General features: G+C 40.2%; 1 protein-coding gene across 9 annotated transcripts in view; it reads right to left on the bottom strand.

Annotated features, from left to right (window-relative positions):
* Positions 1-618: 618 nt before the first annotated feature.
* PPP1R13B (protein phosphatase 1 regulatory subunit 13B) overlaps positions 619-26,721 on the bottom strand; it is a 58,159-nt gene continuing 32,056 nt past the window's right edge. For 5 of the 9 annotated variants that reach the window (XM_042445650.1, XM_042445646.1, XM_042445645.1 and 2 more), the window contains exons 7-16: positions 26,261-26,413; positions 20,451-20,549; positions 17,463-17,629; positions 16,370-16,871; positions 9,762-10,549; positions 8,595-8,732; positions 8,378-8,511; positions 8,069-8,235; positions 5,644-5,843; positions 619-1,952 (exon numbers count right to left, since the gene is read on the bottom strand). In XM_042445650.1, the coding sequence (XP_042301584.1) occupies positions 1,911-1,952; positions 5,644-5,843; positions 8,069-8,235; positions 8,378-8,511; positions 8,595-8,732; positions 9,762-10,549; positions 16,370-16,871; positions 17,463-17,629; positions 20,451-20,549; positions 26,261-26,413 (2,390 nt within the window). In that variant the 3' untranslated portion in view covers positions 619-1,910. The remainder of the gene's footprint in view (positions 1,953-5,643; positions 5,844-8,068; positions 8,236-8,377; positions 8,512-8,594; positions 8,733-9,761; positions 10,550-16,369; positions 16,872-17,462; positions 17,630-20,450; positions 20,550-26,260; positions 26,414-26,721) is intronic. The other 4 variants (XM_042445654.1, XM_042445653.1, XM_042445649.1 and 1 more) reach the window with 3 other exon arrangements.

Below are 26,721 nucleotides of genomic sequence, written 5' to 3' on the forward strand. Positions count from 1 at the left end.
TCTGTGGCCACTGTTGAGCTCCCCCCACCATATGCGGTGACCAGTCCAGCTCAGAAGTTTCTGCACCCAGCGTATAAGACGACCCCCGACTTTTGAGAAGGTTTTCCCGGGTTAGAAAGTCGTCTTATATGCCAGAAAATACGGTCTAGACTCTGGAGCCCAAAACACATGGTGTGAAAATGCTTCCCTGGAGACAGTGGTGGTACTGTATAGCCCTTCAGGGTCTTCTGAGAGATGAATACAGCCTCCTAATCTTGCACAGTAGCCCACCTACCCATCACCTAGAACTTTCTTAATCACTGTTGTGGGAAGCTTTCCGACCATTATTCACTTTCATATTAAAAACTCACAAGTGTTCCTGCATACATTTTTGAAAAATATTGCATTATAGAAGCAGCTGCACTATTCTGTAACAGCCTGATACTATTACTAATCTTTAATTGCTACAGATGCACTTGGGTTATGTAGAATGACCATAAGAATTCAACAAGAAAAATGCATAGTGGACAATATTTAACAGGACATACTACATTAGATATATACAATAAATGTCCCTGACTGAACTCTTAGAAAAAACAGTTCTAACATTGGGAAAAGAAGCACCTAGAAACACAACCGTATCTTAGCAGTAGTTTATTGTGCACACTGGATCAGCAGTGTATCGTAGGCTTTTCACTCACATTCATTTAGCAAATATTCTTTTACATTACCCTTTCACTTCTTATCACCACAATATATACAATTAATGCTAAACAGTGGTAAAAGCAAATTACAGCACTGCATCAATGGATATAAATTATGCACAATGTGTACATGAATAATGGCAATTGGCCTACAGTTTACAGGGAGGAAATTATAAAACAAGTATGGCTACAACATAATGGGGAATTCAAAATAGACTTCTGTGTATAAAATCATGTACAATTTCTATTCCAATGAAGTGCTTCTTCTTTTTTTGCTTGAAACTAGATACTGTAGTGGATCAAGTTATTGCATAACTTACCCTGGCACAAGACACAGGGCTGCCCAGAACCACAGACGTTCTCCCAACCCAAACAGCAGATCATCTTTGCCATAAGTCTTTTCTTTCTCTCCTTCACTCTACGTAACCAATTCAGCCTTTTTAATCAGTCCTTCAGTCACCCAACTACTTTCACAGATAAGATTTCAAGGTCCTCAAAGTGGACCCCCTTAGCTTTTTTATAACCTGACTCTTACCCTTCTCAACTATTGCACTTTTCTTCCATATAGACATACAGATCCCTTAAATCTGAATGCAGGTTTCTCCAGAAGATGGAATTCGGGGTGTGTGTATGAAAAAGTGTAATGGAATACAGGGAAGCTAACTGGTGCTGTAAGCAGAATATCAAGAAAAAACATCAAGTGAAGGAACAAGTGCAGTTTTGGGAGGTGTGCAAAACCCATTCATCCTTGATGCTTTTCTTGTCATTATCAGTAACACCTTCCATTCCAGAAAACTGTTGGTACTCCAAAATGTCAACTCGTTCTGAGATCTTCTAAGGATTTACACAGCAAACGCAACACTCAGTTGACAATTTTAATAATAAACATCTTGACATGTCAGGACAGTTACTGTGGACTACAACTGATCAGATATAGCATATCTGCGTTTTGCAAAGGTTTTAACATGTAGCACAAGTTCAGATGGCAGAAAATACTGTAGGCTGTGTTTGAGTACTTCACCCAGAGACCAGGCGAGTTAACATGGAGCAGACCTCACTTATGAATTGCAGATTGAAAATCTCAAACGCTGTCTGTTATATTAAACAAGAGCACCATTTAAAAACAAGTATAGCTTAACGTCTGGTGAAATGTACTTGAAAATGTTTCCAGTGTATATTTTCATCTTCCAGTTACCAGCAAGATACTTTATTGCCAAATGATGGGATTCAGGCAAGAGTTCTTTGCCTAGGTTTTATCCTTGGGTATAACTGTAATAAAATTAAATCATGATTAAACACAGTCTTTATAAATGGTGAAGAAGGGTTCTTACATTTGACAAACTACACTAGGAGATAGGAAGGCTACCCTTGTAAAGAATGATTTTATAATTCTATGTGTATGAGTAGTTCCCTTAATGTCCACTAGTACAGTGCGCCCTTTGTTTACGCGGGGATCCGTTCCGGACTCCCCTGTGTAAAACAAATAATGCCTATGCTTGAGCCCCATTTAAATGAATGGGGCTCATGCACAAGGCAGCAGGTGAAAGCTGCGTGAAGCCTGTATTTCTTCAGGTACTTCTAAAATCAGGAATCTTGCTAATATGGAGCTGCCATTCTACCAAATGATATTTGTCCAGATCAGCGATTCCCAAACTCTGGCCTTCTAGACTTCAGCTCCCAGAATCCCAGATTATTGGCCAAGATGGCTGAGGCTTCTGGGAGATGAAGTCCAAAACATCTGGAGGAGCAGAAATTGGGAATCATTGGTCTAGATGATTTTATCTCTAACAGAAGCAGTACCTAGTGAACTAGCTGTTGTTTCAATCACAATTCCTCCCTCTACTTTTCCGGGGAGTGGAATTCTGATTGGAACCACCATGAAACATTTTCTTCAGAAAGTACAGAGCAGAAAATATTGTGAGGAATGGCCAATATTTGGGGAAATGCTCCAATTATAACCTGCAGGAGATTCACGTGGTACAATTCTGGCTCTGTATTCCATTAGAAGGAGGATGAAGTAATTCAGTGCCTTGCAAAAGTATTTTTTTTCCTTGTGTAAGAACCTGGAACTGAAGTGGGTTGTCTGAGCAGTGTTAACACTTGTTGTACACAAAATACTCAACACAAAATAAACAAAAACAAACTGACACATGTCCATTAATCCCCATTTGCTGTGCCTTGCCTAAATCAGCTAGTTGGACAGAGTCAGCCTGTGTGTGACTGACTGCAGTGCCACGTGATCTCTGATTAAATATTACCCTGTTTTTAGAAGGGCCCAGAGTTTGTTGAGAGAGATTTTCCTAATCAAATATCACAAAGACAGTCAAACCAAATCTGGGATAAAGTTACAAAAAGAATTTAAAAATGCTAAATTATGAACATCTTTCAAAGCGTCATTAAATCCACTGTTAGAGAATGGAAAGAATATGGTTCAACCATAATGCTGCCTAGAGAAGGCTGTCCATCAAAACTCAGTGTCCTGGCAAGGAGGGTATCAGAGAAACAATCAGGAGACCAATGAATTTTGAAGAGGATGGACAGATGCACAGCTCAGATGGACAGGTATCATCCAGATATTCCATAAAGCTGGCCTTCAGAGAAGAATGGAAAGAAGAAAGCTGTTGCTGAAACTACAGTAGTATCAAACCCTGCTTGGTGTCTGCAAAAGGGCTTCTGGGAGACTTAACATGTAGCAAAGGCTTATATGGCCTTATGAAAACGGTGTTCACTGTCCTGAGAAACACCATCTCCATGGCATGATGATGAGAGGAGCATATTGGGAGGATGTTTTTCCTCAGCAGGAACTGGGAAAGTTATGAGGACTGAGGGCGAGAGTGCCAAATACCTGACAATGGTGGAGTAAGACCTATTTCTCTCTGCAAAGGACCTGGGACTGGAGTGGAAATTGAGTTTCCAGCAGGAAATGGGTACAAAAATTGGAATTGGTTACCAATAGAATATTTAAACAGGAGTACAATAATGACGAGTTTGGGAAAATATTTAAAAAATTAAAGGCAAAGGGGATTAATATAATTAGAGGCTTGTATAACAGAACAGAGAAATTGATAGAGGGAAAAGAATTGGTTTCAATGGTTGGAATGCAATACTGAATTCAAGTATAAGGGATAATTAAATTATTAGATGAAATACAGGATGTGCTTCTAGAAAAGTTAATCAGGGGAAAAAATAGAAGGTGAAAAGGAATTAATAGGGAAAATTTATAAGGATCTGCCAATGGCCCAATATAGACTGATAGACTGGTTGGCAATAGAATGGAAGAAAGATTTACTGATAGAGAAAAATATAAAATATGGCTGCAAGAAAATGTTTACAATATACATTTAAAAGAACAACAAATGAAAATTATTGGTAGATAGTATATAACATTGCATCAAATGGCAATTATAGATGGCAAATCCCAATCTAAATGTTGCCAAGGGTGTGGAATGAGTGGCATTTATCAACATGTAGTGAGAATGCTAATTTGTTCAGGAGTTTTGGACATAAGTTAGCTAATAATTTATACAGTGGGCCCTTGATATCTGCTGGGATTTGGTTCCAAGACACACACATACCCAATGGATGCACAAATCCCATTACATACAGTGGCATAGTAAAATGGTTTGCTTTTGGGAAATTTTTAGAAATATATTTTCAAGCTGTCACAAGTTGGAGCGGGTTTAGAGTCGGGCAATGAGGATAATAGGTAGGATGGAGAAGAAAATATATGAGGAAAGATTAAAGGACTGGGCATGATCAGCTAGGTGAAGAGAAGACTGAGGGGTGAGAGGAATGTACTCTATATATAACTCAAGAGTTGTCCCATAGAGGAGGGGATAGGCCTATTCTTTGCTGTCCCAGAGGGTGGGTCCAGGCCTACTTGTTTTAAGTTACAGAAGGGTAGATGTAGTTAAACATTGGAAGAAACCTTCTGGGAATAAGAGTGGTTCAACAACTGCCTGAAGAGATGGTGGGGTTTCCTTCTCTGGACCTCTTCAGAAAGAGGCTGGACAACTACCTGCTAGGGATCTTGCACTGAGCAGGGCATTGGACTGGATGACCCATCAGGCCCCTTCTGGCTATGATCCTAAGTGTCAGTTTATTTTTGTTTACTCGCCTTTTGTGTCATAATAAAAATATTTTGCATTTTCATTTCCAGTGCCTTGTGTGCATGAAGTTTTAACAACGCCAGTTCAATCTATTTCAATTCTCAATAGTAACACGACAAAATGTGAAGAAGCAAAAAAAAAGGGGTACAAGATATTGCATGCTTGAATACACAATCTTTCACATGAAATATCAGCACACCAAGGAAAACCTGACCATTTTCAAAGTGTATAAAATTCCCTTCTGGGTATGGAAAACTGAAATATTTAATACTCTAACCTGCTGTCTGAGGTGAAACAGTTCTACCAGGACTTGGTTGTTAGGTACTCTCACATTGAAAGTACAGGCCTGGTTTGCTCTTTGGTATGTGCCTTCAAGTCAGTTCCGTTATGGTGACCCTATTCTATGATTTTCTTGTTAGCTCCTTCTAAGAGTGAGAGAATGTGACTTGCCCAAGGTCATCATGGTTTCCCAAAGTGCAATGCTCAAGCCACTACAACATAGTGGCTCTCTGATTTGCTCTAAGACCCATTTATTTATCCTTTGATGTTCTCCTTCTTTAGAGGTCTTTAAACAGAGGCTGGATGGCCATCTGTCAATGGGGATGCTTTGATTTAGATTTCCTGCATGGCAGGGAGTTGGACTGGATGGCCCTTGCGGTCTCTTCCAACTCTATGATTCTATGATTCCATGGTATCTGTAGAATTCCGTCATAATGGGTCTGGGTTGGGGGTTTTTCTTCTTGTTTTAAAGTAAATATTCCTTTAATGCTTCCTATCTCAGCAATTCTTAAAAGAGTTTCTGAAAAGCACTATATTAAGCCTTCGGTACATGAAACATCAGTCAAACTTACCCCCAAGAGATTTTTAGGCACATAGCCTTCCCTGTCATTGAGACGGGCCCACCACCAATCTGTCTCATTATCATCTTTGCGCCTCAGAATGGTAATTGCATCGCCTTCATGAAATGACAACTCATCATTGTTTTGAGCTTCGTAATCCCAGAGTGCATACACTACACCTTTGTTCATGACCCCCAGCTTCTCCTGTACACCTGTTATCAATAAGCAAAAAAAGATTATAGAAGATGCAACAATCACTCTACCACCCTGAACATACCCAATCTTTAGTTCTTTGTGGGTTTTGGGGCTTTGTGGCTGTGTTCTAGAAGAATTTATTCCTGACATCTTCAGAGAATGGTGGCATGGAGGTGTGCAGGCTATATATACACTATGTGACGCTTGGTTGAGAGGAAGTGATCTGTATGTTAATCTGTGTGTTGGTCTACTGGTGAATGGAAAGGCCTCAGAGTGGAAGGATATGCAAGGTGGATCTGTGTCTAATGATCCAATGTTTGCTGGGAAACCCCCTGACCCTGGGTGATGTTCAGTTATATATGCTGAGTCTTCATTTTGGTATTGTCAGGGTTTCTTCTTTCCTGTTGAATCATCCATGTGTTTGTGGATTTCAAAGGCTTCCCTATGCATTCTGACCTGATAGTTGTTGGCATGGTCCAGAATTTCAGTGTTTTCAAATAGCATGTTATGCCCAGAGTGGTTTATAACATATTCTGCTACTGCTGATTTTTCTGGCTGGTCCATCCTGCAGTGTCTCTCATGTTCCTAGATTCACATTTGAACACCAAAATCAAGTCACGGCACATTAAATTGAACCTCACCCAGATCCATGGGACTGGTACCGGACAAAAATGTTTTCTCTAGTCATTTTTTAGGTCTTCCAACACAACACTATGGTCATTCATTTCAATAGGGTTCAGTATTATCTGCAGTTTCATGTTTCCATGGTAAGGCCAGGAATGTACGGTATCCCATGGATATGAGGGTCATACTGCATTCTACTGAATATATGTATTATGCATTATGTCCAATTATAAAGCTGCCTTGAGCTCCTTGTCCCACTAGCAGACATGTGAAGTAGGTCAGTTTGAAGTCTGTAGAAATATATCACTTGAGAAAGGAAAATTTTCATCAGCATGCATGCAGCTCTGTAATCCCGATCTGGTTGCCAGTTGCTGTAAAATTGCTTGGGCTACAATTGCACAATAATAATTTGCACGTTTACAGTAACCTGCTATCACTTTCTTTACTAAAGGCAATCATCCCACAAACCCAGGTTTAGCAAGTAAAGTCTCATTCAATACTGGATCAAGATGGCTCTTGATAGTACTAATGAAAAGGAAATGTACAGCTATTCTACTATCCCTTAAGACATTTTTGTGGTAAGCAGGAAAACACAGGAGGATTAGAAAAATAGAAGAAAACATTTGAAGCCTCATCTGTAAAAAACTTCAGAGTTACAAAGGTTTATCATAATCTCTCATACCATCAGAGTGACACATTACACACACGTACAAGAGTTCAATCTAAAAACACACAGCCCATCTGTTCTAGGCCTTACATGCTGAGTGTGATGTTTTTAAGTTGAGGCAACAGACAAAAGAGAATTCATTTCAATCACTTGTTGTCAGAGCTCTTCCAGCGAACAGTTCAGAATGTTACATCAGGCCTTTGTTTTTCCATCCCTTTTATCTGACTTAGGGATTCAATTAAGAAAACCACTGTTTCTGCAGATCTGTATGTTCACCATTAAATTTGGTACCTCAATTCTCTCTAAAACCACAGTTAGGCCAAGATTCCTTTAGTCTACTGGCAAAGCATAAATTTCCACTAATGTACTTACTCTGGAGCTTGGGATGCAAAGGCTTCTTCTTCCCTGAATGTAGAAGGGCAGCCAGAGGCTTTTGAATGCATTCCTGCTCTCCAGCTCAGCCCCACTTGCACACTTGAGGCAAGGGCTTTCGGGGCAGCAGGATGACTCCTGGATACACCCCCATAGAAAATCAATAACTGAAGAGGACATGGCAATATACCCAGAAGGCTCTGGCTACTCCTGGGCAAGCAGGGCATTGGTGCTATTCAAGGAGGTGCTTGAAGGAGTGCTTACTGGAGTTATTCCAGTGTAAACTATCAAGAGGATCCTGGTCTAAATGTTCTAAAGATTAGCTAAATATCCTTTTGACTATTAATAAATACATGGATTATTCTGTTGCTGCATTATCATTTTTTAATCTGTTCTAAACTGCCTTGAGGATTATTCAATTGAACATTTTCAAAAATCAATTAATAATCTAATTTTTTGTTATAATCTAAGCATGAACATACAGATGTAGAGGCTGAACTAGTTATGGAGGACAAATTCAAACTAAAGATCTCAAACATCAAAATTAACACACACATATATAAAAGACCTGTAACCTACCATATAGGAACTGAGAACACTGAATATAACCTTCTTCCATCTCCTCACACTTATCTGCTGCAGTTTCTATGTCACTTATGGTTGAAGCAAAAATTGCTGCTCCAGATTCAACTAGAAGCTTACAAAGGTGAACACTATTACAAGAGGCAGCACAGTGCAAAGGAGTCCTGAAACAAAGCAGACACAGAAGATAAGATGAAACAAAACACATGATCCCATGTGCCAAAATGGAATCACACCAGTTAACTATTCACTGTTATTCTTTGTGCCGCATCCTGGTGTAATAGTGTGATCCAGCTTGTCTCTTACCATCCGTCACTATCTGCTGCATTCACATTGACACCAAAATCCAGTAGGAACTTGACAATATGGTGATGGCCAGCACACACTGCATTATGCAGAGGGGTGATTCCTTCATCATTAGGTTTGCTGGGGTCATCAACCTAAGAGGAAAACAGAGAATGACTGCATGAACTTAAAACATTTTCCACCTTCAAAAAACAGCAAAAGAGTCAAACTAGGCTACCTCATATATGATCCGCTGCACCAAATCAAATTCTCCCTCCAGTGAGGCATCCAGCAACAGGGCTAAGGGATTGAACTTGACCCTCAAGCTATGACCAGTTCTTTCCGAGTTGGGTTTCTTCAAGTTGGTTCTCTTGGTCTGAATAATAAGGTGACAGTTATTTTCAGACTACTAGCACAAGATTCTAAAGTCCATTCTGTCCATAATATTTGTTTTGGAGCTAATTAAAGGGCATTATTTCTACTCAATTTTTGTGGGGAGAAGGGAGATAAGTAATAAGGATTGGAAAACTTTCAAAAATTGACCGTTAGCTTTGGTGCAGATAACACATCCAGAAAATTACCAGCATTATGCACTTTAATAATAGAACTGAAAAGACCAGTCTGTCCTAGTGCTTTACGATACCAGTCTTCACTTTTTTTAGACTCAGGACTTCCAAGGTTTGTCTCACAGATGTCCAGCTCAATTTTTTTTTCTGATTAAAGGATCCTGCTGGCGTGAGTCAGGTACCTTGAGTCACAACTTGTTTGTCAACTGTAACTCATCAGCTGAAGGTTCTAAAGGCCTCAAAAGCAACTTGTGGCCCATTGAGCCAAATGCTGCTAACCAGCAGGTTGATGAACCTACACAACCTGAATAAGGATGTGCTTGGTCAAAACAGATTCATACCAGAATAAATATGAATCTTGCTTTTGTACCTGCCTTAGGTTAACAATTTTACCTTACATTTAAGGAGCATTTTACTTTAACTATGTTTAGGAGAAAATCAGAATACACTGAGAAGTCTGTATCTGGGATGGAAGCTACTATAAGGACTAGTATGCATATGAAGAGGACATATACAGGGTGCATCTATATTGCAGAAATAATGCAATTGACATCACTTTAACTGCCAGGGCTCCATCCTACAGAATCCTAAGATTTGCAGCTTTGTGAGTCAGCAGCATGCTTTAACAGAGAAGGCTAAAGACCTTGTAAAACAACAAATCCCAGGATTCCATAGGATGGAGCTACAGCACTTAGAGTAGTGTCAGACTGTATTATTTCTATAGTGCAGATGCACCCACAGATTGCATGACATGGCACAGACACATTCACACTGGAGCTTTTTCTAACACATCTCCCTGTGCCCCTGGCAACCCAAATTGTTTTTCCACAGTGTCTTACCACAAGAAGTGGAGGAGGAGGTGGAGGAGGAAGATCAGGAGGCAGCTGGATCTCCTCTTCCTCTTCCCCCTCTTCTTCTTCTGGAGAATTGGCCTCAGGTGTTGGACTTGGTGGCCGCTCAATAGAAGGGACAACTGCAGGGTTGTTGTTGTTGTTATCATCCTCAGTTATTTCAGATGTTTGATTTGTAGTTTCTACACTGATCAGCTCTTCAGTTTCAGGAGACGGTAATTCATTATCGTTAGCATCTGATGAAGGCTCATCAGGTAGAGGAGCTGTTGGGGGCACTGAAATTGGCTCCTCAATATTGCCATTGGTGTTTGTGTTCCCATTGTCAACATCTGCCAAGGTGCCTATAAAGTCTTGTGAGTTTCCTGGCTGATAGAAAGGAGCACCTTCTATTCCTCCTGCCAGGGTATTAAAGCGCTGATATAATAGCTTCTGAATGTTTGGACCACTGGGGCCTTCTGGTTCAGTGATAGAACTTCTCTTCTTCAAGGGCCTGGGAGCATTGGCAAGTTTCCTGCGAAGAGCTTCCAGATCAGCGTCGCTTTGGTAGCGAAGGGGCGAGTGGACGATAGGAGTGAGCTTGGTGGGACTGAGAGGACGAGGGATGTTTTCCACATTGCTATTATCACCAGCAGGTGGAGTGTTTTCCAGCTCTTGGTCTTTCTCATTATAATCGCCCAGAGGCGGAGGCTGTGATGTGTTGACAGGAGAAGATCCATGAAGGAAGGGCAATGGAGAAGGAGAAGTTGAACCAGACTGTACAACTGGCTTCCCATAAACTGAGAGGAAAGAGTAGGAGTGAGCAACAGTTTTAAAGGAACAAGGAATAACTTTTCAGTGTTGCTGTTTCTTTAAGTAACAGAAAAATGATAACTGTTGATTTTCTAACATTTCCTAATGTAAAAGAAAACAACAAAAATCTGCTAATTTTTAATAATTAATTTGTTTTATTTATATACCGCTATTCATAGCGGTGAACAGCAAGTAAGCTAATTAGCAAGTAAGCTAATTTGCCCCCAACAGTCTGGGTACTCATCTTAGCGACCTCGGAAGGATGCAAGCCTGAGTCGAGCTTGGGCCCTTTTGCTGGTCTTGAACTCGCAACCTTGTGGTTTTGAGTGAATGGCTGCAGTACAGGCATTTAACCACTGCGCCACCAGGGCTGATAGCTATGTATGAGCTATATCCACACTGTCAAAACACAGACAATTCAAAAGGCATATTCAAAAGGCATACCATGTGTCTTAGAGATCTATCCCAGATTATGGGAATTACAGAGATCCTTAAAAAAGGAAGTCCAGAACCCAAAGGATACAGTATGATGTTACCTTAGGTGTCTGAGAACAGCAGCAGTAAACATGTTCTCCACTTGTCACCACAAAGTACCTCCTTTTGAGATCTGTCTCTGCCTCTGTCCTGTGCAAAGCCCCAGGCCTCTCTGTAGGCATACTTAGGGTACAAAGAAGCCTAGGGACTTGCATGGGACAGAGACAAATCCAGATCTCAAAAGGAGGTATTCTGTGGATGCAAATAGGAAAAGAAAATTTTATTGCTTTTAAAAAAACACTGCTTTCTTTTCGCTCACATCATGGGGATGAGCTTTCTGCCTGCATGTGCCCTTGCTGTATAACACCACAAGCAAACACAAACCTGTGACTTTAACACCATCACTTTCCCCTGCCCCACATAATTTTTGCCATCTCACCCTAATGAAGAAACTAATGGGCTTCAAACCTAAGAGTGATTTTATGTTGTACCTTTAGGTTGGCCTAACAAAGGTATCAATTTGGCATGGCCTAATAAAGGTACACAATGTATACTTTAGAAATATTTTTATGGTCAACATGGCTACCCCTGCATTTGTTTTAATTTGTTTTATATTATATTTTTCACCAGTAAAAAAATACTTAAATTAGTTCCCTGTCTGGGATTCTCTGCCTGTCAGACCCCTGCAAATTACTGTATGAAATACAGGTAAGATAAGCTATAAACAACAACAACAACAACAACAAATTTATTTACAGTACACAGCCAGGACAAGCTATAAACAAAAGGAACAATGTACATGAACTCAAAGATGCCCACCAAAAATACAGCACAACATAACTCCCTTATAATCAAAGGAATACAATCTGTAAGATCGTCTTATAAACAGCTGGTGGAATAAAGTGTATGAGTGGTTTTGAAGTCAACCAAAGTACATTTACTTTGGAAATGTCTGGGTAAAAACCCCAGCACTGTGAACTCATTACTGGTCACTGTCTTGACCTAGTTCTTGCTGCAAACTGCGCCATTTCTGACTACCTGGCACTTGACTTTCCACTATCTGACCATCATTTAATCTCCTTTGCTCTCACTTATACTCCTCCTCCTCGCCATACTATTCAACGTCTTTTTCGTGATCTTCAATCTATCGACTCTAACCATCTTGGTCTGACCCTGGATTCATCTCTCTCTTCCCTAAATCTCGGGGATTCTGCTGATTCAGCTATGTCTTTATTTAACTCAACTCTTTCCTCGACTCTCGACCATTTTGCCCCTGTCTCTGTACGCACTTCTTCCTCTAAGACTAGGCCTCAGCCCTGGCTTACCCCCAACATTAAGTTTCTCCGGTCCTGCTCTAGAGCGGCCGAACGTCTTTGGAGAAAGTCCAAAGAGTGGGCTGATTTTATCCATTTCAAATTTGTTCTTTCTTCCTTCTCATGCGCCCTCTCTATGGCTAAACAGAATTATTACAAATCATTGATCTCTGCCAACGAGAGGAGCCCGCAGCGTTTGTTCTCCACCTTCAACACTTTGCTTAAACCTCCCTCTCCTCCAGTCTCTTCATCTTTCTCTCCTAATGACTTTGCTAACTATTTCATCTCTAAGATTACCACTATTCGCTCTGAGATAGTCCCTCCTGATTCTTCTTCTGCTCTTAATCTTCTATCACCTTCGCCTAACAAATTTTCTGTCTTTCCTCCTGCCTCTTTGGTTGAACTCTCTACACTTCTGAACTCTTCCAAACCTGCTACCTGTCCTCTTGATCCTATTCCTACTCGTCTTCTAATCTCTATAGCTCCCTCCTTTCTGCCCTCGCTCCTCCATATCTTCAATCTCTCTCTCTCTACAGGCTCCTTCCCCTCGGACTTCAAACATGCTCTCATTTCCCCAATTCTGAAAAAACCTTCTCTTGACCCCTCCTCTTTGTCTAGCTATCGTCCGATTTCTCTTCTCCCCTTTCTTTCTAAGGTTTTGGAACGGGTTGTCTATTCGCGCTGTCTTGAGTTTCTTGAAGCCAATTCCATCCTTGATCCCTTTCAGTCTGGTTTCCGCCCAAAGCATTCTACAGAGACAGCTCTCACTAAGATCTCGAATGACCTTTTACAGGCCAAGGCTAATGGCCTTTACTCCGTTCTCATTCTTCTTGATTTGTCTGCAGCCTTTGACACTGTTGATCACTGTCTCCTAATTGACATACTCTCTGACCTTGGGTTCTCAGACTCTGTTCTCGACTGGTTTAGATCTTACTTGTCTGGCAGATCTTTTGCAGTAGTTGCAGGGGGTCTGACTTCTTCTCCTGTTCCCTTATCTGTTGGAGTTCCCCAGGGCTCTGTTCTGGGTCCCCTTCTGTTTTCTCTCTACACACTGTCCTTAGGAAAACTCATTAGCTCTTTTGGCTTTTCCTACCATCTGTATGCCGATGACACCCAGCTGTATCTTTCTGCCCCTGACTTTTCGCCAAGGCTTGAACAGCAAGTCTCATCTTGCCTTACAGCTGTCTCGCAGTGGATGCGCCATCGGCGTTTGAAGCTCAACATGTCCAAGACGGAGCTCCTTGTCTTTCCTCCTAAGCCCAACCTTCAACACCCCTTTTCTGTCTCTGTGGACAACATTTCCATTCAACCAGTCCAGCAAGCCCGCAGTCTTGGCTTTATCTTTGACTCTTCTCTGTCGTGTATCCCTCAGATCCAGACCACAGCCAAGGCTTGTAGATTCTTTTTGTACAATATTGCCAAAATCCGACCATATCTCTCCGCCTCTACTGCCAAGATCCTGGTCCATGCCCTAGTGATCTCACGACTTGATTACTGTAATGTCCTCCTGGCTGGGCTTCCTCTTTCTCACCTCCGTCCTTTAATCTCTGTCCAGCATTCAGCTGCACGCATTATCACTTCCACCCACCGCTCTGACCACATTTCTCCTGTGTTGGCATCCCTTCACTGGCTCCCTCTCCCTTTCCGCATTCAGTATAAGCTCCTGCTGTCGACATTCAAAGCCCTCCATGGACTGGCCCCTCCTTACTTATCAGACCTTCTTTCTCTTCACCTTCCCACCAGGGCCCTCCGTTCTGGTAGTCAAGGGTTCCTGTCTCAGCCCAGGATTTCCTCTGCCCCATCCCGGATTCGCCCCTTTTCACTTGCTGCCCCTCACTCCTGGAACCTTCTTCCTCCACAAGCAAGAGCCATCACTTCTTTAACCAGCTTCAAAACGGAGCTGAAAACCATCCTATTCAGAGAAGCTTTCCCAGGCATCGCATAATTGTCGCTTACTATCTGATGTTCTGTTGTTGGCTGTTTATCGATCCATTTCCTGTATTCCTATGTACTGTATATGTATTATCCTACTTGTGATTATGTATTTTCTCTGGATAATGATTAACCATCCATTATGAAGCCTTGCCCTCCCTCCAGTCCATCTGCCTTGGTCCAGACCTCGGAGGTTGAGAGGAACTGCTGGACCTCTTACCCTTTCCCTCCACCACTCCCTTCTCCTTCTGTGTCATGTCTTTTTAGATTGTAAGCCTGAGGGCAGGGAACCGTCTAACTAAAAAGATTGCATGTACAGCGCTGTGTAAATTTACAGCGCTTCATAAATAAAGGTTAATAATAATAATAATAATAATTACTAGTAAATCCATGTTGGAAATTGGATGTGTTTGAACCATTAGTTCAAAACCAGTAATGGTTCAAACACATCCAAAACCAGTAATGGTTCAAACACATCCAATTTCCAACATGGATTTACTAGTAACGAGTTCACAGTGCTGGGATTTTTACCCAGACATTTCCAAAGTAAATGTACTGTATATACTCAACTATAAGTCGACCTCATGTATAAGTTGAGGGCAGGTTTTGGGACCAAAATTATGGATTTTGCTATGGATGGATAAGTCGAGGGTAAAACTTAGGGGCATATAGCAAAGGATTTAAAAGATGAAGCAAAGTACACTCGTCCCCCGGGTTACGAAATTAATTCGTTCCGCCGCCATTTTCGTAACCCGGAAGTCTTTCGCAAGCCTAATTGCCATAGGCGCTAATGGGGAAAAGCCGCGATTCCGTGCAAAATGGCGCCGAAAAGCACCAAAACTTTTTTCGCAAGCCGGAAAAACCTTCGTAACCCGGAATTATTTTGTATTATTTTTTTTTTTCGTAACCCGGAAATTTCGTAACGCGGCGCATTCGTATCCCGGGGGACGAGTGTAAAACAACATCAGAGAACTTACAAAATTCCAGCAGGCACAACTCTTTGTGCTCACTCTTATGGCTGGATAGATGAGAGAACAGAGGTGGTCAGTGTTTCCAGGCCAGATTGTCACCAAGGGATAGTTCCTTCTTTTAAATAAGAATTAAAATCATAGAATCATTGAGTTGGAAGAGACCACTAGGGCCATCCAGTCCAACCCCCTGCCATGCACAAAATCTCAATCAAAGCATCCCTGACAGATGGCCATCCAGCCTCTGCTTAAAGACCTCCAAGGAAGGAGACTCCACTACACTCCGAGGGAGTATGTTCCACTGTCAAACAGCCTTTACTGTCAGGAAGTTATTCCTAATGTTGAGGTGGAATCTCTTTTCCTGTAGCTTGGATCCATTGTTCCAGGTCCTGTTCTCTGGAGCAGCAGAAAACAAGTTTGTTCCCTCCTCAATGTGACACCCCTTCAAATATTTAAACAGGGCTATCATATCACCTCTTAATCTTCATTTCTCCAGATAACAGTTCTTTACACTGACGCATGGATAAGTCGACTCAGCTTTTTTGGGTCAGTTTTCTGACCTAAGTTTCTAGACTTATACATAAGTATATACAGTACTTTGGTTGATTTCTCTAAAATAGTTGCACAGTGAAACATTTTTTCTCCTTCAGAGGCTAAATAGCTGAGGTGACTCATAATCCTATTCCTCTAATCATTCTACTTCTTCTTCTTTGAAAGTGTTCTACTTTGAAGTAAATAAAATATTCACCAAAGTGTTTCATCACTATCTTAATGCCCCCACATCTTTTTCAGAAACATACTAATAAAACCCCATGTTAACTGCTTCAGACCTCACAACCACTCATAAAAATACTGACCAAAACCATCTGAAAAGTGAGATGGCGCTAACAATCACCCCTCATATTAACCCTCCAAATCTGATGCAATGTTTCAGACTTGCTCTGTACTCAGTTTGCCAATGATTTCTGAATTTGCAGAACGTTCCATTTCTTTTTAAGTATTTGAACTAAGGAAGTTATGACAGTAAAACCTAGTTTCTATCAAACACAAGCAGCTTTGTAATTATCAAGCAGCTTTTAAAACATTTTCAGAAAAGAAAGAAAACATCAAATTATTCTACCTGCTTTAACGGACTTATTTAGAGTATTGTACACAGCTTGTTGGTAGTTCTTTGGTGGTGTCGCTTGCTGAAGATACACTGAATAGATGGAACTGGAGTTCACCGTTTGGGGCCCTTTCCTAGGAGATTGGGGCCTTGAGCTTTTATCTGCAAGAAAAGGCCTGATGGCCACAGTTAAAGGGAGATCAGGTCTGCCATCTCCTCCTGGAAATAATGGAGCACCAGAAGGCTGATATGTGGGACTTGGAGGCACAGATATTCTCTGTTGTATTTGTTGTGAGGAACTAGGCTGATGAATGCTGCTTGCTGGAGGTAATGGCACAGGTCTTTGCCGGTTTGCTGCAGTGGAGCCAGGTCTTGGCAGGCTACCATCCTTTCGTCTTTCCAGAGAATTGGTAGAACTTGTTCCTAAAGGAACAGCGCTTGGATAGGTCCCATAATTTTGAGGCAACTGCTTACTTACTCCAGAGATGGTTGGTGGTACTTTCCCCATATCAAGACCCTGTGAATGAAAAATAAAAAGTATCAGAAAGGTGTCAGGGTGGTTCTTCTAGCCCAGACAGAAAATAAGACCCTGTGCAGATCAGCCTTAAAGGCTGGCTTGCAGGTGGAGTCAGGGCAAGTCCACATGACGCATGCCCTGACTCCACACCGAGGCTGGTGTGATGCCGTGCACTGCTCCACATGGTGCATGGCATCACAGCACTCCTCTGGTGCTGTGTTCGTACGACGTAGCACCAAAGGAGTGTTGTAATGCCGCAGCAGCATGGCTATTGCACCTTTTGTGGCTCCTTTTTGCAGCTCCTTTTTGCGCCTTGCAAAGGCCAGATTGGGGCCACAGTGTGTGGTTGCTGCAGCCCTGATTTGGCAAAAATGGAGGTGGCTGCAGGCCACCCCTTAGGGACAGTCTGCACAGCCCCTAAAATACTCTTTAAAAAACCTCTAAAGGTGACCCAAGACAAGATTTTGGCAAACAAGAAATCAAGAGATACCTTAATCTAATCCTTGAAGCAGTGGAATTTTTGATACGTACAATGCAAAAAAAAACGAGGGGGGGGTTGGGGGGAAGGGGGGAAAGGAGAGAGAAACTTACCATCTTATCAGTGCTTCCTAATGCTGAAGACGACAGTGGCTGACTAGATATAGTCCCTTGCTTCAAAGCAGCATCCATGTTTGATTCCTTCCAGTCTGCATTGGAGATTTGTGGTGGCTTTATCACAGAAGAGCTCTGCTTAAGTGCTGGCCAGGTTCCATCATTAGCTTGAAACAAAGGGAAATGTTTTATTAAACAGTTACTGATTCCCAGGTGTGCAAAGCAAAAACACATGCTGTACAGCATGAGGCAGAATTAATTTTTCAGATTAATTGAATCAAACATAGGATTAAAAATTTCAAAAATCAGACATGTTTGTAATCTGCAATATTTCTTACATGCATATTTTAATATTTACTACTAAGAGGTTGTGGTCCCAATTGGGGGCGGAGATTAACACCTCATTCTTCCACTTCAAAATGATGCACCCTCTCTGCTTGTTTACATTTTTATCCTGCCACAAGGTGGCAAAAATTATGCAGGAATTAAATCACAAGACAAGTCTACAAAGAAACTACTGTACTTGTATATCCTGGGATAGCCCAATATAGAAGGGGATAGGGCACCCAAACGTCTCATAAATGTGTAGAAAAGGGAATTTCAGAAACATAACAAGCTATGCACAGCAGAATTTCATCTACTGCATAATTATTAAGATGGTCAGAACTGTGTCTTCTTTAGAATCTGGAAATCCTATTGGCTGTTACTGCTCTAAACATTTTTATGTTCAATTTAGCAAGACTTCATAATTTTAGGGATATACTTCTGTGAGCTCTAAAAAAAGGTCCATGTATATAAACTAAAGTATTTCATTATTCAAATTTTACACTTTAATTGTGAAGTGCAGAAGGCAGGCTACATTTTGCAGCTCAAGGCCATTAAGGAATGGGATTAAGAATGAAAATTCTCTACTTTTTAATAAATACTGAGATCTCAGAGTGGTGTACAATAAAACCAAGTAGAACAATTTAAAACAATAACAATAATTTTAAAAGACTGAATATATATGGAGGCACAAAGACTCTCTCCTTTCAAAAAACCTGTGCATTTATTGGAATGAGTTAGGGTCCCCCACCCCCATTGTACACAATACATTTTCTTCAAAGATGTTTAAATCATAATTTTAATTAAAATTTTAAATTCAAAACTTAAACAACTTTATTATTACACATTTCATAATACAAAGTTGTACCAGGAAATGTCTACTTTTCATCTTCTACAATCTACAACTTTAAGGTGGTAAAAGCTCAGTGTACAACTACTTAGAAAAAAGTCCCACTGAACAAAGTGGGACTTGCTTCTGAGTAAACGTGTTTAGAAATGGGCTGTCAAAACTCTCACCAATAAATAACTGAGAATACATGGTAACATATATAGACATATTTGGAAACAGATAACTAGACATGCTAATGATGACTTAAAAGACTGGAAATATATATATATATATATATATATATATATATATATATATATATATATATATGGTGAATCTCTTACAAATCAAAAGTTTATCCACTAGAATTATGAAGGAGCCAAATGATTAGAAAATCACTTTGTATCCAGCTCTATCCCTTGGCTTGTTTCTAAATAATTCCTTATATCTGTCCATCTTTCTGTCTGAAATTTATACAAAAATACTCAAGGGACCCCAGTTTTTACATGTGTCTGGCTTGCTTTTATAGGGTTGGTCTTACCATTAGATATGAGTATGTTCATTTCCCAAAGCAGCTGAGTATCATGAAAAGTTACCTAATTCTTACTATTTTAATATATTATTGTACATTTACTTTCATTGTGTACTTTTGCCTCAGCTGCCCAAATAACTGTGCCATCCTTGGGTACTGTGCACCTTGGTTTAGTAGTGGGAGTAAGGAAGGGAAGGATTTGCTGCTCTGTCTTGGGCAACAAAATGGCTCGGACTAATCCAGGCTCTAGAACTAGCATATGTTTTTCAAACATAATGTTTTACGGTGCTCTGGATCTCAACTGAGAGGCACATATCTTGGCTTATTAAACTAAGCTATATATAAACTTTGTACTGTGTGCCTTGTATCACATCACCCTTTTCTACTCCCTTTGTGGTACAGTGCGCCCGTGTTATACACGGGCATGCCTGGCTTACACGGACTCCAGCATATGCTGAAAGTCTGCACCAGAAGAAGCCTCGCGCATCCAGAAGTTGTAATCATGCATGCACTGCATGCACAAGCCCCATTATCTTCAATGGGGCTTGAGCATACACAGAATTCCCTTTACGTGGGGGGGTCCATTGTTAACCATTGTTTCCAGTACCATCTAAACTAGGGAATTATAGCTAAGATCAAAATATACCAGATTCTTAAACCAACTTCAAACTGTGCTTTGAAATTATGGTAATACTGGTCTCTTCCAACTTTATGATTCTGGTAATGACAGTTTCCTGATTCTGGTGTCATAATCATATACAGTTGGGCCTTTGTATCTGTAGAGGGGTCTGTTCCATCCCGGCACATGGATATGAAAAAACGAAGGATCTCAAGTCCCGTTGTCCTAATGGCAACATGGCAGCATGAGCACACCACCATTGGGGACAATGGGGCTTGCTATCCATGGATGCTTAAATCCACAGATGGCAAGCCTGTGGATAGTGAGGCCCCACTGTACACTTAATTATATCTAGTTTCAGGTTATTTTTGTAATTTTACAGAATGTGTATTTGTGTGTACATGTGTGTAGGCACAGTTCTGAAAACAATTATAAATGGTCTTCAAGTTTAATAAAATCTCCCTTAGAAAGACTAATCTTTCAGTAACGTGCACTAAGCCGTAGGATAGGATTATAATGAAATCAGAATACATTACAATTAAAATTAATATTAAACATTCCATGTCAAATTTTAGCTGGATTCTATAGATTCATTGGGTTGAAACATGATTAATTTAGAATAGATTAATTTGTGACTGCTGATTGGTGAAGTAAATAATTCATGCTGATATTTGTGTAACATACAGTTCAGAAACTGTTTTTTGTTTCCTGAATGCCATGAAGAGCTGCGTTCAAGTCCAACATCGAGATCTGATACTGTCCATGACCTTCTTTTACCATCATCTGGGATAGTACAAAGGGATCAGAAAGTCAAGTGAAATTTTCTATTCTTCCCATCTTAGACCCATCTTAACTTTGTGCCTAACTATAAGTACAGTATACTAAAGCTGAATTTGATATACAGTAGATGCCACCAAAAGCACCCCAATCCAGCAAATGCCCCCCAAATTCAGAAATAAATTTCCAAACAAGGATCTGCTGTTCAGGTGGTTCCTTGAACTACCAAAAATTCTCTTTCTGGATGAAAGGGCTGTTCATAAATTCTCAAAATAAATACAAACAAATAATTGATAAGATTTATTTTTGGGGCACTCATCTAAAAGATTCAATTTGAACCTCTAGTTCACAAAGAAGTGCAGAAAAGCTTCATATTACAGTTTCAGTACTGGAAATATATTCAGTTTAGTACCAGGACAATACAATCTACTTCTTTCACAACCCAGTATGTTCAAACAGTTTCTGGCATCACAATCTCAATTTCTGTATATTCAAAACTGACCTCCCTTTTACATTACCCCTTAAGACTCAGCCTTACATTAATTAAATCCCTGCAGATCCACCCAAGCTTCTGACTTTCTTGTGATTGTTACCGTATATACTCAACTATAAATCGAGGGCAGGTTTTGGGGCCAAAATTATGGATTTTGCCATGACCCATGGATAAATCAAGGGTAAAACTTGGAGGCTCCTTCAGTGTGTGCATGAGGCTTTCTGCTTCAGTGTTTCAGCCTTCACTCCTGAGACAGTGAGGCATGCGGGTGGGAGAGGGACTCTTTAACAGCACTCAGTCACCCAGGACTCTTTCTGCTTGGCCCAAGAGAGAAAGAAACTGCTCTCCTGACTGCATGGGGTAATCTGAAAGAGCTGCTATCACATTACCATACTGATCCATAAATAAGTCAACCTAGGATTTTGAAGTCATTTTTGGGGCATACATTTTTTGACTTATAGACGAGTATATACAGTAACTGTCATCAAAGTGACTTTGACTTATGACAGTCTTATGAATGAGAGACCTTCAAGTCACCCCATCATCAACAGCCCTACTCAGGTCTTGCAAACTCAGGGCAGTGATTCCCTTGATAGAATCAATCCATCTATAATCTTTTTTTCTTACTGCCTTCTACTTTGTCAAGCATGATTATCTTTTCTAATGAGTCATGTCTTCTCAATCCTAAGCACCCTAAAGACACCAGATCCTGTCTGATCTTGGAAGCTAAGCATGGTCAGCCCTGGTTAGTACTTAGATGGGAGATCACCAACAAACACCAGGAGCTCAAGGCTGTATTTCAAAGGAAGGAACTGGCAAAACCACCTCTGAGAATACTTGCCTAAGAAAACCTTATGAAACTTATGGAGTCAATCCCTGCTGACTTTCCCAGGGACTGAAGGAGGAGGGGGGAGGTTGGGTAAGAGTTAGTATTTAGTATATTTGGAGAGGGTATGTATTTATTTCTTTGTTGTATTTTGTTTGTTGTTGTTTGTGTTTCTTTTTTCTTTTCTGTAATAATGAATTACCAATAAAATATATTTTAATCTTACACACAAAATTCATGGGATAACTATAGGTTGACAGGTGACGTGAAGGCATGCACGCACACACACACACACACACTGACATGTCTTCTCATGATATGGCCAAAGTATGACAGTCCCAGCTTAATCATCTTGGCTTCTAGGGAGAGACCAGGCTTGATTTGCTCTAGGACCCGTTTATTGGTCTTTTTGGCAGTCCAGGGTATCTGCAGAACTCTCCTATCTGCTTTCTTCACTGTCCAGCTTTCACCACCATAAATAAAAATTGGAAATACAATGGCATGGACACTCCTGACCTTGGTATGCAATGACATATCTCTGTACAGGAGGATCTTGTCTAATTCCTTCTTAGCTGCTCTTCCAAGTCCTAGTCCTCATCTGATTTCTTGACCCATCTCCATTTTGAATAATGTCATGCTTCAAAGAAGTGCACAATCACACCACCATGGAAAAGTAATGGAGGCTACTGAGTGGTTAGTTTGAATTTCCGTCACTGATTATTGCTCAGCCCTCAAGTGGTTGGCAAAAAGTCAAAACAATACTAAGCCACACTATGGAGTCACTAGTTGGCCCTGCCTCTCCATCAGCCCTGTAAGATGTGCTGTCTGAATTATTGTTAGGATCTTAATTTTATTTTATTTATATATTTCAAAACTTTTCACTGTTTGGTCCCTGAATAAATGTACTGTACTTGAAAATCAAATATGGTTTAGGTTTTTTGCCCAATCTGAGGGCTAACATCACTCATATGCTGGACTGTCCAGCCAACAATCTGATCTGCTTTTAAGGAGTTCATCGGATGCTCTAGAAAAGGAGTCTTTTAAAAAAGGTTACCAATGATACCAGTGTAGTATCCTACACCTGAAATATAAAGATAAGTAGTCTTGTAGTCTCTTCTCCATTGTACTTTGCGAGAAACTTAATTAACACTTGTTATAGCTTTCTTTAAAAAGCAAACTGTGAAAGACCAAAGGCTCCCAGTAACCAGTGCATCTCATAACAGGACTTCACCAAACAAGTGCCCTCCAGATATGCTGGACTTCCACATACTCCAGTCAGAAAGGATAGGTTAGGAGTGATGAAAATTTAATTTATAACATTCATAGGATATTCGTCTGGGGAAGACTAGGATGGCCAAAATACACAAGTCTGAAACCTGCATGACTACCCTGCATAACAGGGATTTTAAATGCAAAACTTAAAAACTGGCCAGCAGACAAAGAAGTCAGCTCAAAAGTAACCATTTAACGCACCTATTTTACAAGCGAAGAGCACCTATAAAATGTGCTGGGAAATAAGTGACCAAGAAGTATACATCTATAAGGAACCAGGAAGCTTTTCCATTCTATCGCAAATTTTCAAGAGATCTACAGTTGGCCCTCCGTTTTCGTGGGGATCCGTTCTGGACTCCCCCCTCCGCGAAAACAGAGGCTCATGCATATAGGGTGCACACCATTGAAAATAGTGGAAGTCACCCCTCCGTGGGTATTCAAGGTCATGGATCTCAGATCTGCAAGTTAGGAGAGGCAACTGTACTAGTAAATCCAAATTTATCTTCTATCTAAATGAAGGTTAGGGTTTTATTATTATTTCTGGCTTTGAAGCAGAGACAGATTGTACAATAGTAATAGTTATGAATAGGTGCACAGACTTTATGTAACCTCTTCAAGTGAGCTAGTGAGCACTGAAAAGTTAACAGTAACAAAACCAGTGATCTTTCTAATTATGGTATTTAAAAATACTGTGCCACAAACACAGCTCAGAAAACAAAACATTTTCTTTTTTTCTGGTAAGACAACACCTGAAAAGGAGGACAACTCTCTGAATAATTGACATGTTAAGGAATCTATATTTAAAACAATTATTGCTTTTCACAATTTTTTTCATAAAATATAAAAATTTTATATGTTGGAGTATAGCTTCTTTTCTGACTGCTTTGCCTATCTGTGCATCTTGTTTCCATAATTTTTAGAGAAAGGAAGACTTTATTCTGAAAACAAGCTTCTGAGACAAGATTTATATCAGCCAGGATTCAAGGAGTATGTCTGAAAGGTTTGTTTCCACCCGCTCTAAATGACAAGTAGAACCACAGATACACAGACACACATACATGGTCTAAATTTCATATCATAAAGTGTTTTTCAAAGATCCTGTAACAGGCAGTTACTTGCAACATGGGAATCTGCTGTTCAAGAGACAAAACCAAAAGCACCTTGCACACATACAATTTTTGCAAAGCTCTTGGGAGACAGAGTGGTATTATAACAATTCATTTTATTCCTGTTTCTGTTTTTGAAAAACTGTCTCATTATGCTGTCAGATTTCAACCATTTGGGAAGCAATCTCAGGATCAGACATTATAGCAGTTTGAAGAGGCCAAGAACTGTGCTCAGACAGTAAGTAGATCTGAGGCCTTGGTGTCCGTTTTGAAAGGGAAACTACAGCAGGAAAATAGGGCAAAAATAAATAAATGCACTTGTCTTTCTGAAACCATATTCAGATCCAGTGATCTGTTTAACAACAGTATATCCGACTAGATATTCTTTTACAACCATCTATCAAATTGCAATCTGTACTTTTTACAGGAATCTAAAATCTGATTTCACCAGTGTTATTAAACAAGATTGTCAGCTTACAATCTGTTAAAAATGTTAAAAACTTAAACTGAATTTCCATTTCCTGTTGGAAAAAAGGATGGAGGAGAGGCTAACGATGGATGTCATAATCAGTGATTACTCAGAATTAATTTTTAATATGTTTCACTGGCCTTACTCTCTACCCACTTGATTCAGGACAACAGCAGTAGAGTGCAGTCCTATTCAGGTGTATGCAGAAGTAAGCCAACTATGTTTAGTGGGAATTAACTTCTAAATAATTGGGCACAGGACAGCAGTCTAAACATGTGAGGAACTGTTGTTATTATTGTTGGTGTGTGCCTTCAGGTCCTTTCTGACTTGTGGCAACCTTAAGGTGAACCTATCATGTAGTCTTCTTGGCAAGATTCCCTCAGAAGTGGTTCTGCCTTTGCTCTCCTCTGAAGCTAAGAGAGTGTGACTTGCCAAAGATCACACTTGCGCATAATTCATCTAAGTATACGAGTAAATTAACTTTAAAAAGTTTGAAATTGCCCACCGTATACCCGACTATAAGTCCAGAAATTTATGCCCCAAAATTGACCCTAAAATTTTGGGTAGTCAGTACATCAGTAGTGCTTAGAAAGGTCCTAAAGCAAGCAAACCTGATGCACCAATCTCCATTGAAGAACAATTCCTTCCCCTTCCAGTCTGTGTTGCAAGCCATTGCTTCCTATCAAAAAACCTCCCTATTTAAATCTACTGTACTTGCTTTTCTCTCTGCTTCATTTTAGAAGCCCTGGCTTCCTATGGTAAAACTCCACATTTAAATCCACTTGCTTCTCTCTCTGATCTGTTTTGCAAGACCTGGCTTCCTAAGGAGGAAAAACATTTAAATCCACTTGCTTCTTTCTTTAGTCCCTTTTGCAAGATCTGACTTCCTATCAAAAAACCTCTCCATTTAAAACCACTTGCTTCTGTCTCCAGTCCCTTTTGCAAGACCTTGCTTCCTTATGGAAACAACTCTCTATTTAAATCCACTTACTTCCTTTCTCAATCCAATGTTAAAACCTCTCCTCCAGCACCTGGGAACCGGCTGGGAGAGGTCCAGAGAAGGAGAAGGAGAGATGAAAGTGGTATTTCCCCCTTTCTACCATTCATATAGCCCCCTAAGTTTTACTGTCTACTTATCCACAGGTCACATCCAGGATTTGAACCTGAAACCTTCCCTCGACTTATACCATAGTCGACTTGTACACGAGTATATATGGTACTTCAAAATGTATACGATGTTGTACATTAATTATGTGCACAACCTAGTGACCTTCTATATTCAACCCTACCACACTATTCCACTTTTTCAAATATGTGAAAGTTTATAAAATAAACTTTACTGGCTGAAATCTCAAAAAAGTCATATACATTTTCTCCTCACACACACATGCACAGACAAACACACACTCTCTCACACTGCTCTACAATATGCAGTAGAACATGACAGAATTTCTAAAAATCCCTGTTTAATATGTATCTGTGTGCCAGAGCTCAGATGACCATATTAAATATGGGATTTCTTAGCTTGCCAAAGATCTTCTATGGACTCACAGTTCAGGATCTCAGAAAGAGTAGATGCTGAATGGATGATATTGTGAGCAGCAGATTGGAGAGAGGGAGGTGACAGAATAGGATCCACTATAATGTCTAAATCAGAAATCTTCCAGGGAGCTGGAGATTTTTTCAAACACCCATAGTCTGTATCTATAGAAGATGACCAGATCCAGTCACACAGAAAAAGAAAAAAGGAGAAAATAGGATGTGGGGGAAAAGTTACAACATAAATAACAAAAAACAGATTAAAATGCAAAAGATAACAGGAACATAAGGGGTAAGATAAATGACACAGTAAGAAAGAGACCTCACATTGCCTTATACTGGAACTAGACAGAAACTCTTGACAAGTAAGGTTTTGAAGGGAAAAGGTCAGATTTTTAAAAGATTGTGTTATTATTATATCTAGGACTACATCTCATATAGCACTGAAGTTAACTAGGTGCTAAAGTATTTGG

Source organism: Sceloporus undulatus, chromosome 1 (genome assembly GCF_019175285.1).
Source record: "Sceloporus undulatus isolate JIND9_A2432 ecotype Alabama chromosome 1, SceUnd_v1.1, whole genome shotgun sequence".
NCBI classification, from domain to species: domain Eukaryota; kingdom Metazoa; phylum Chordata; class Lepidosauria; order Squamata; family Phrynosomatidae; genus Sceloporus; species Sceloporus undulatus.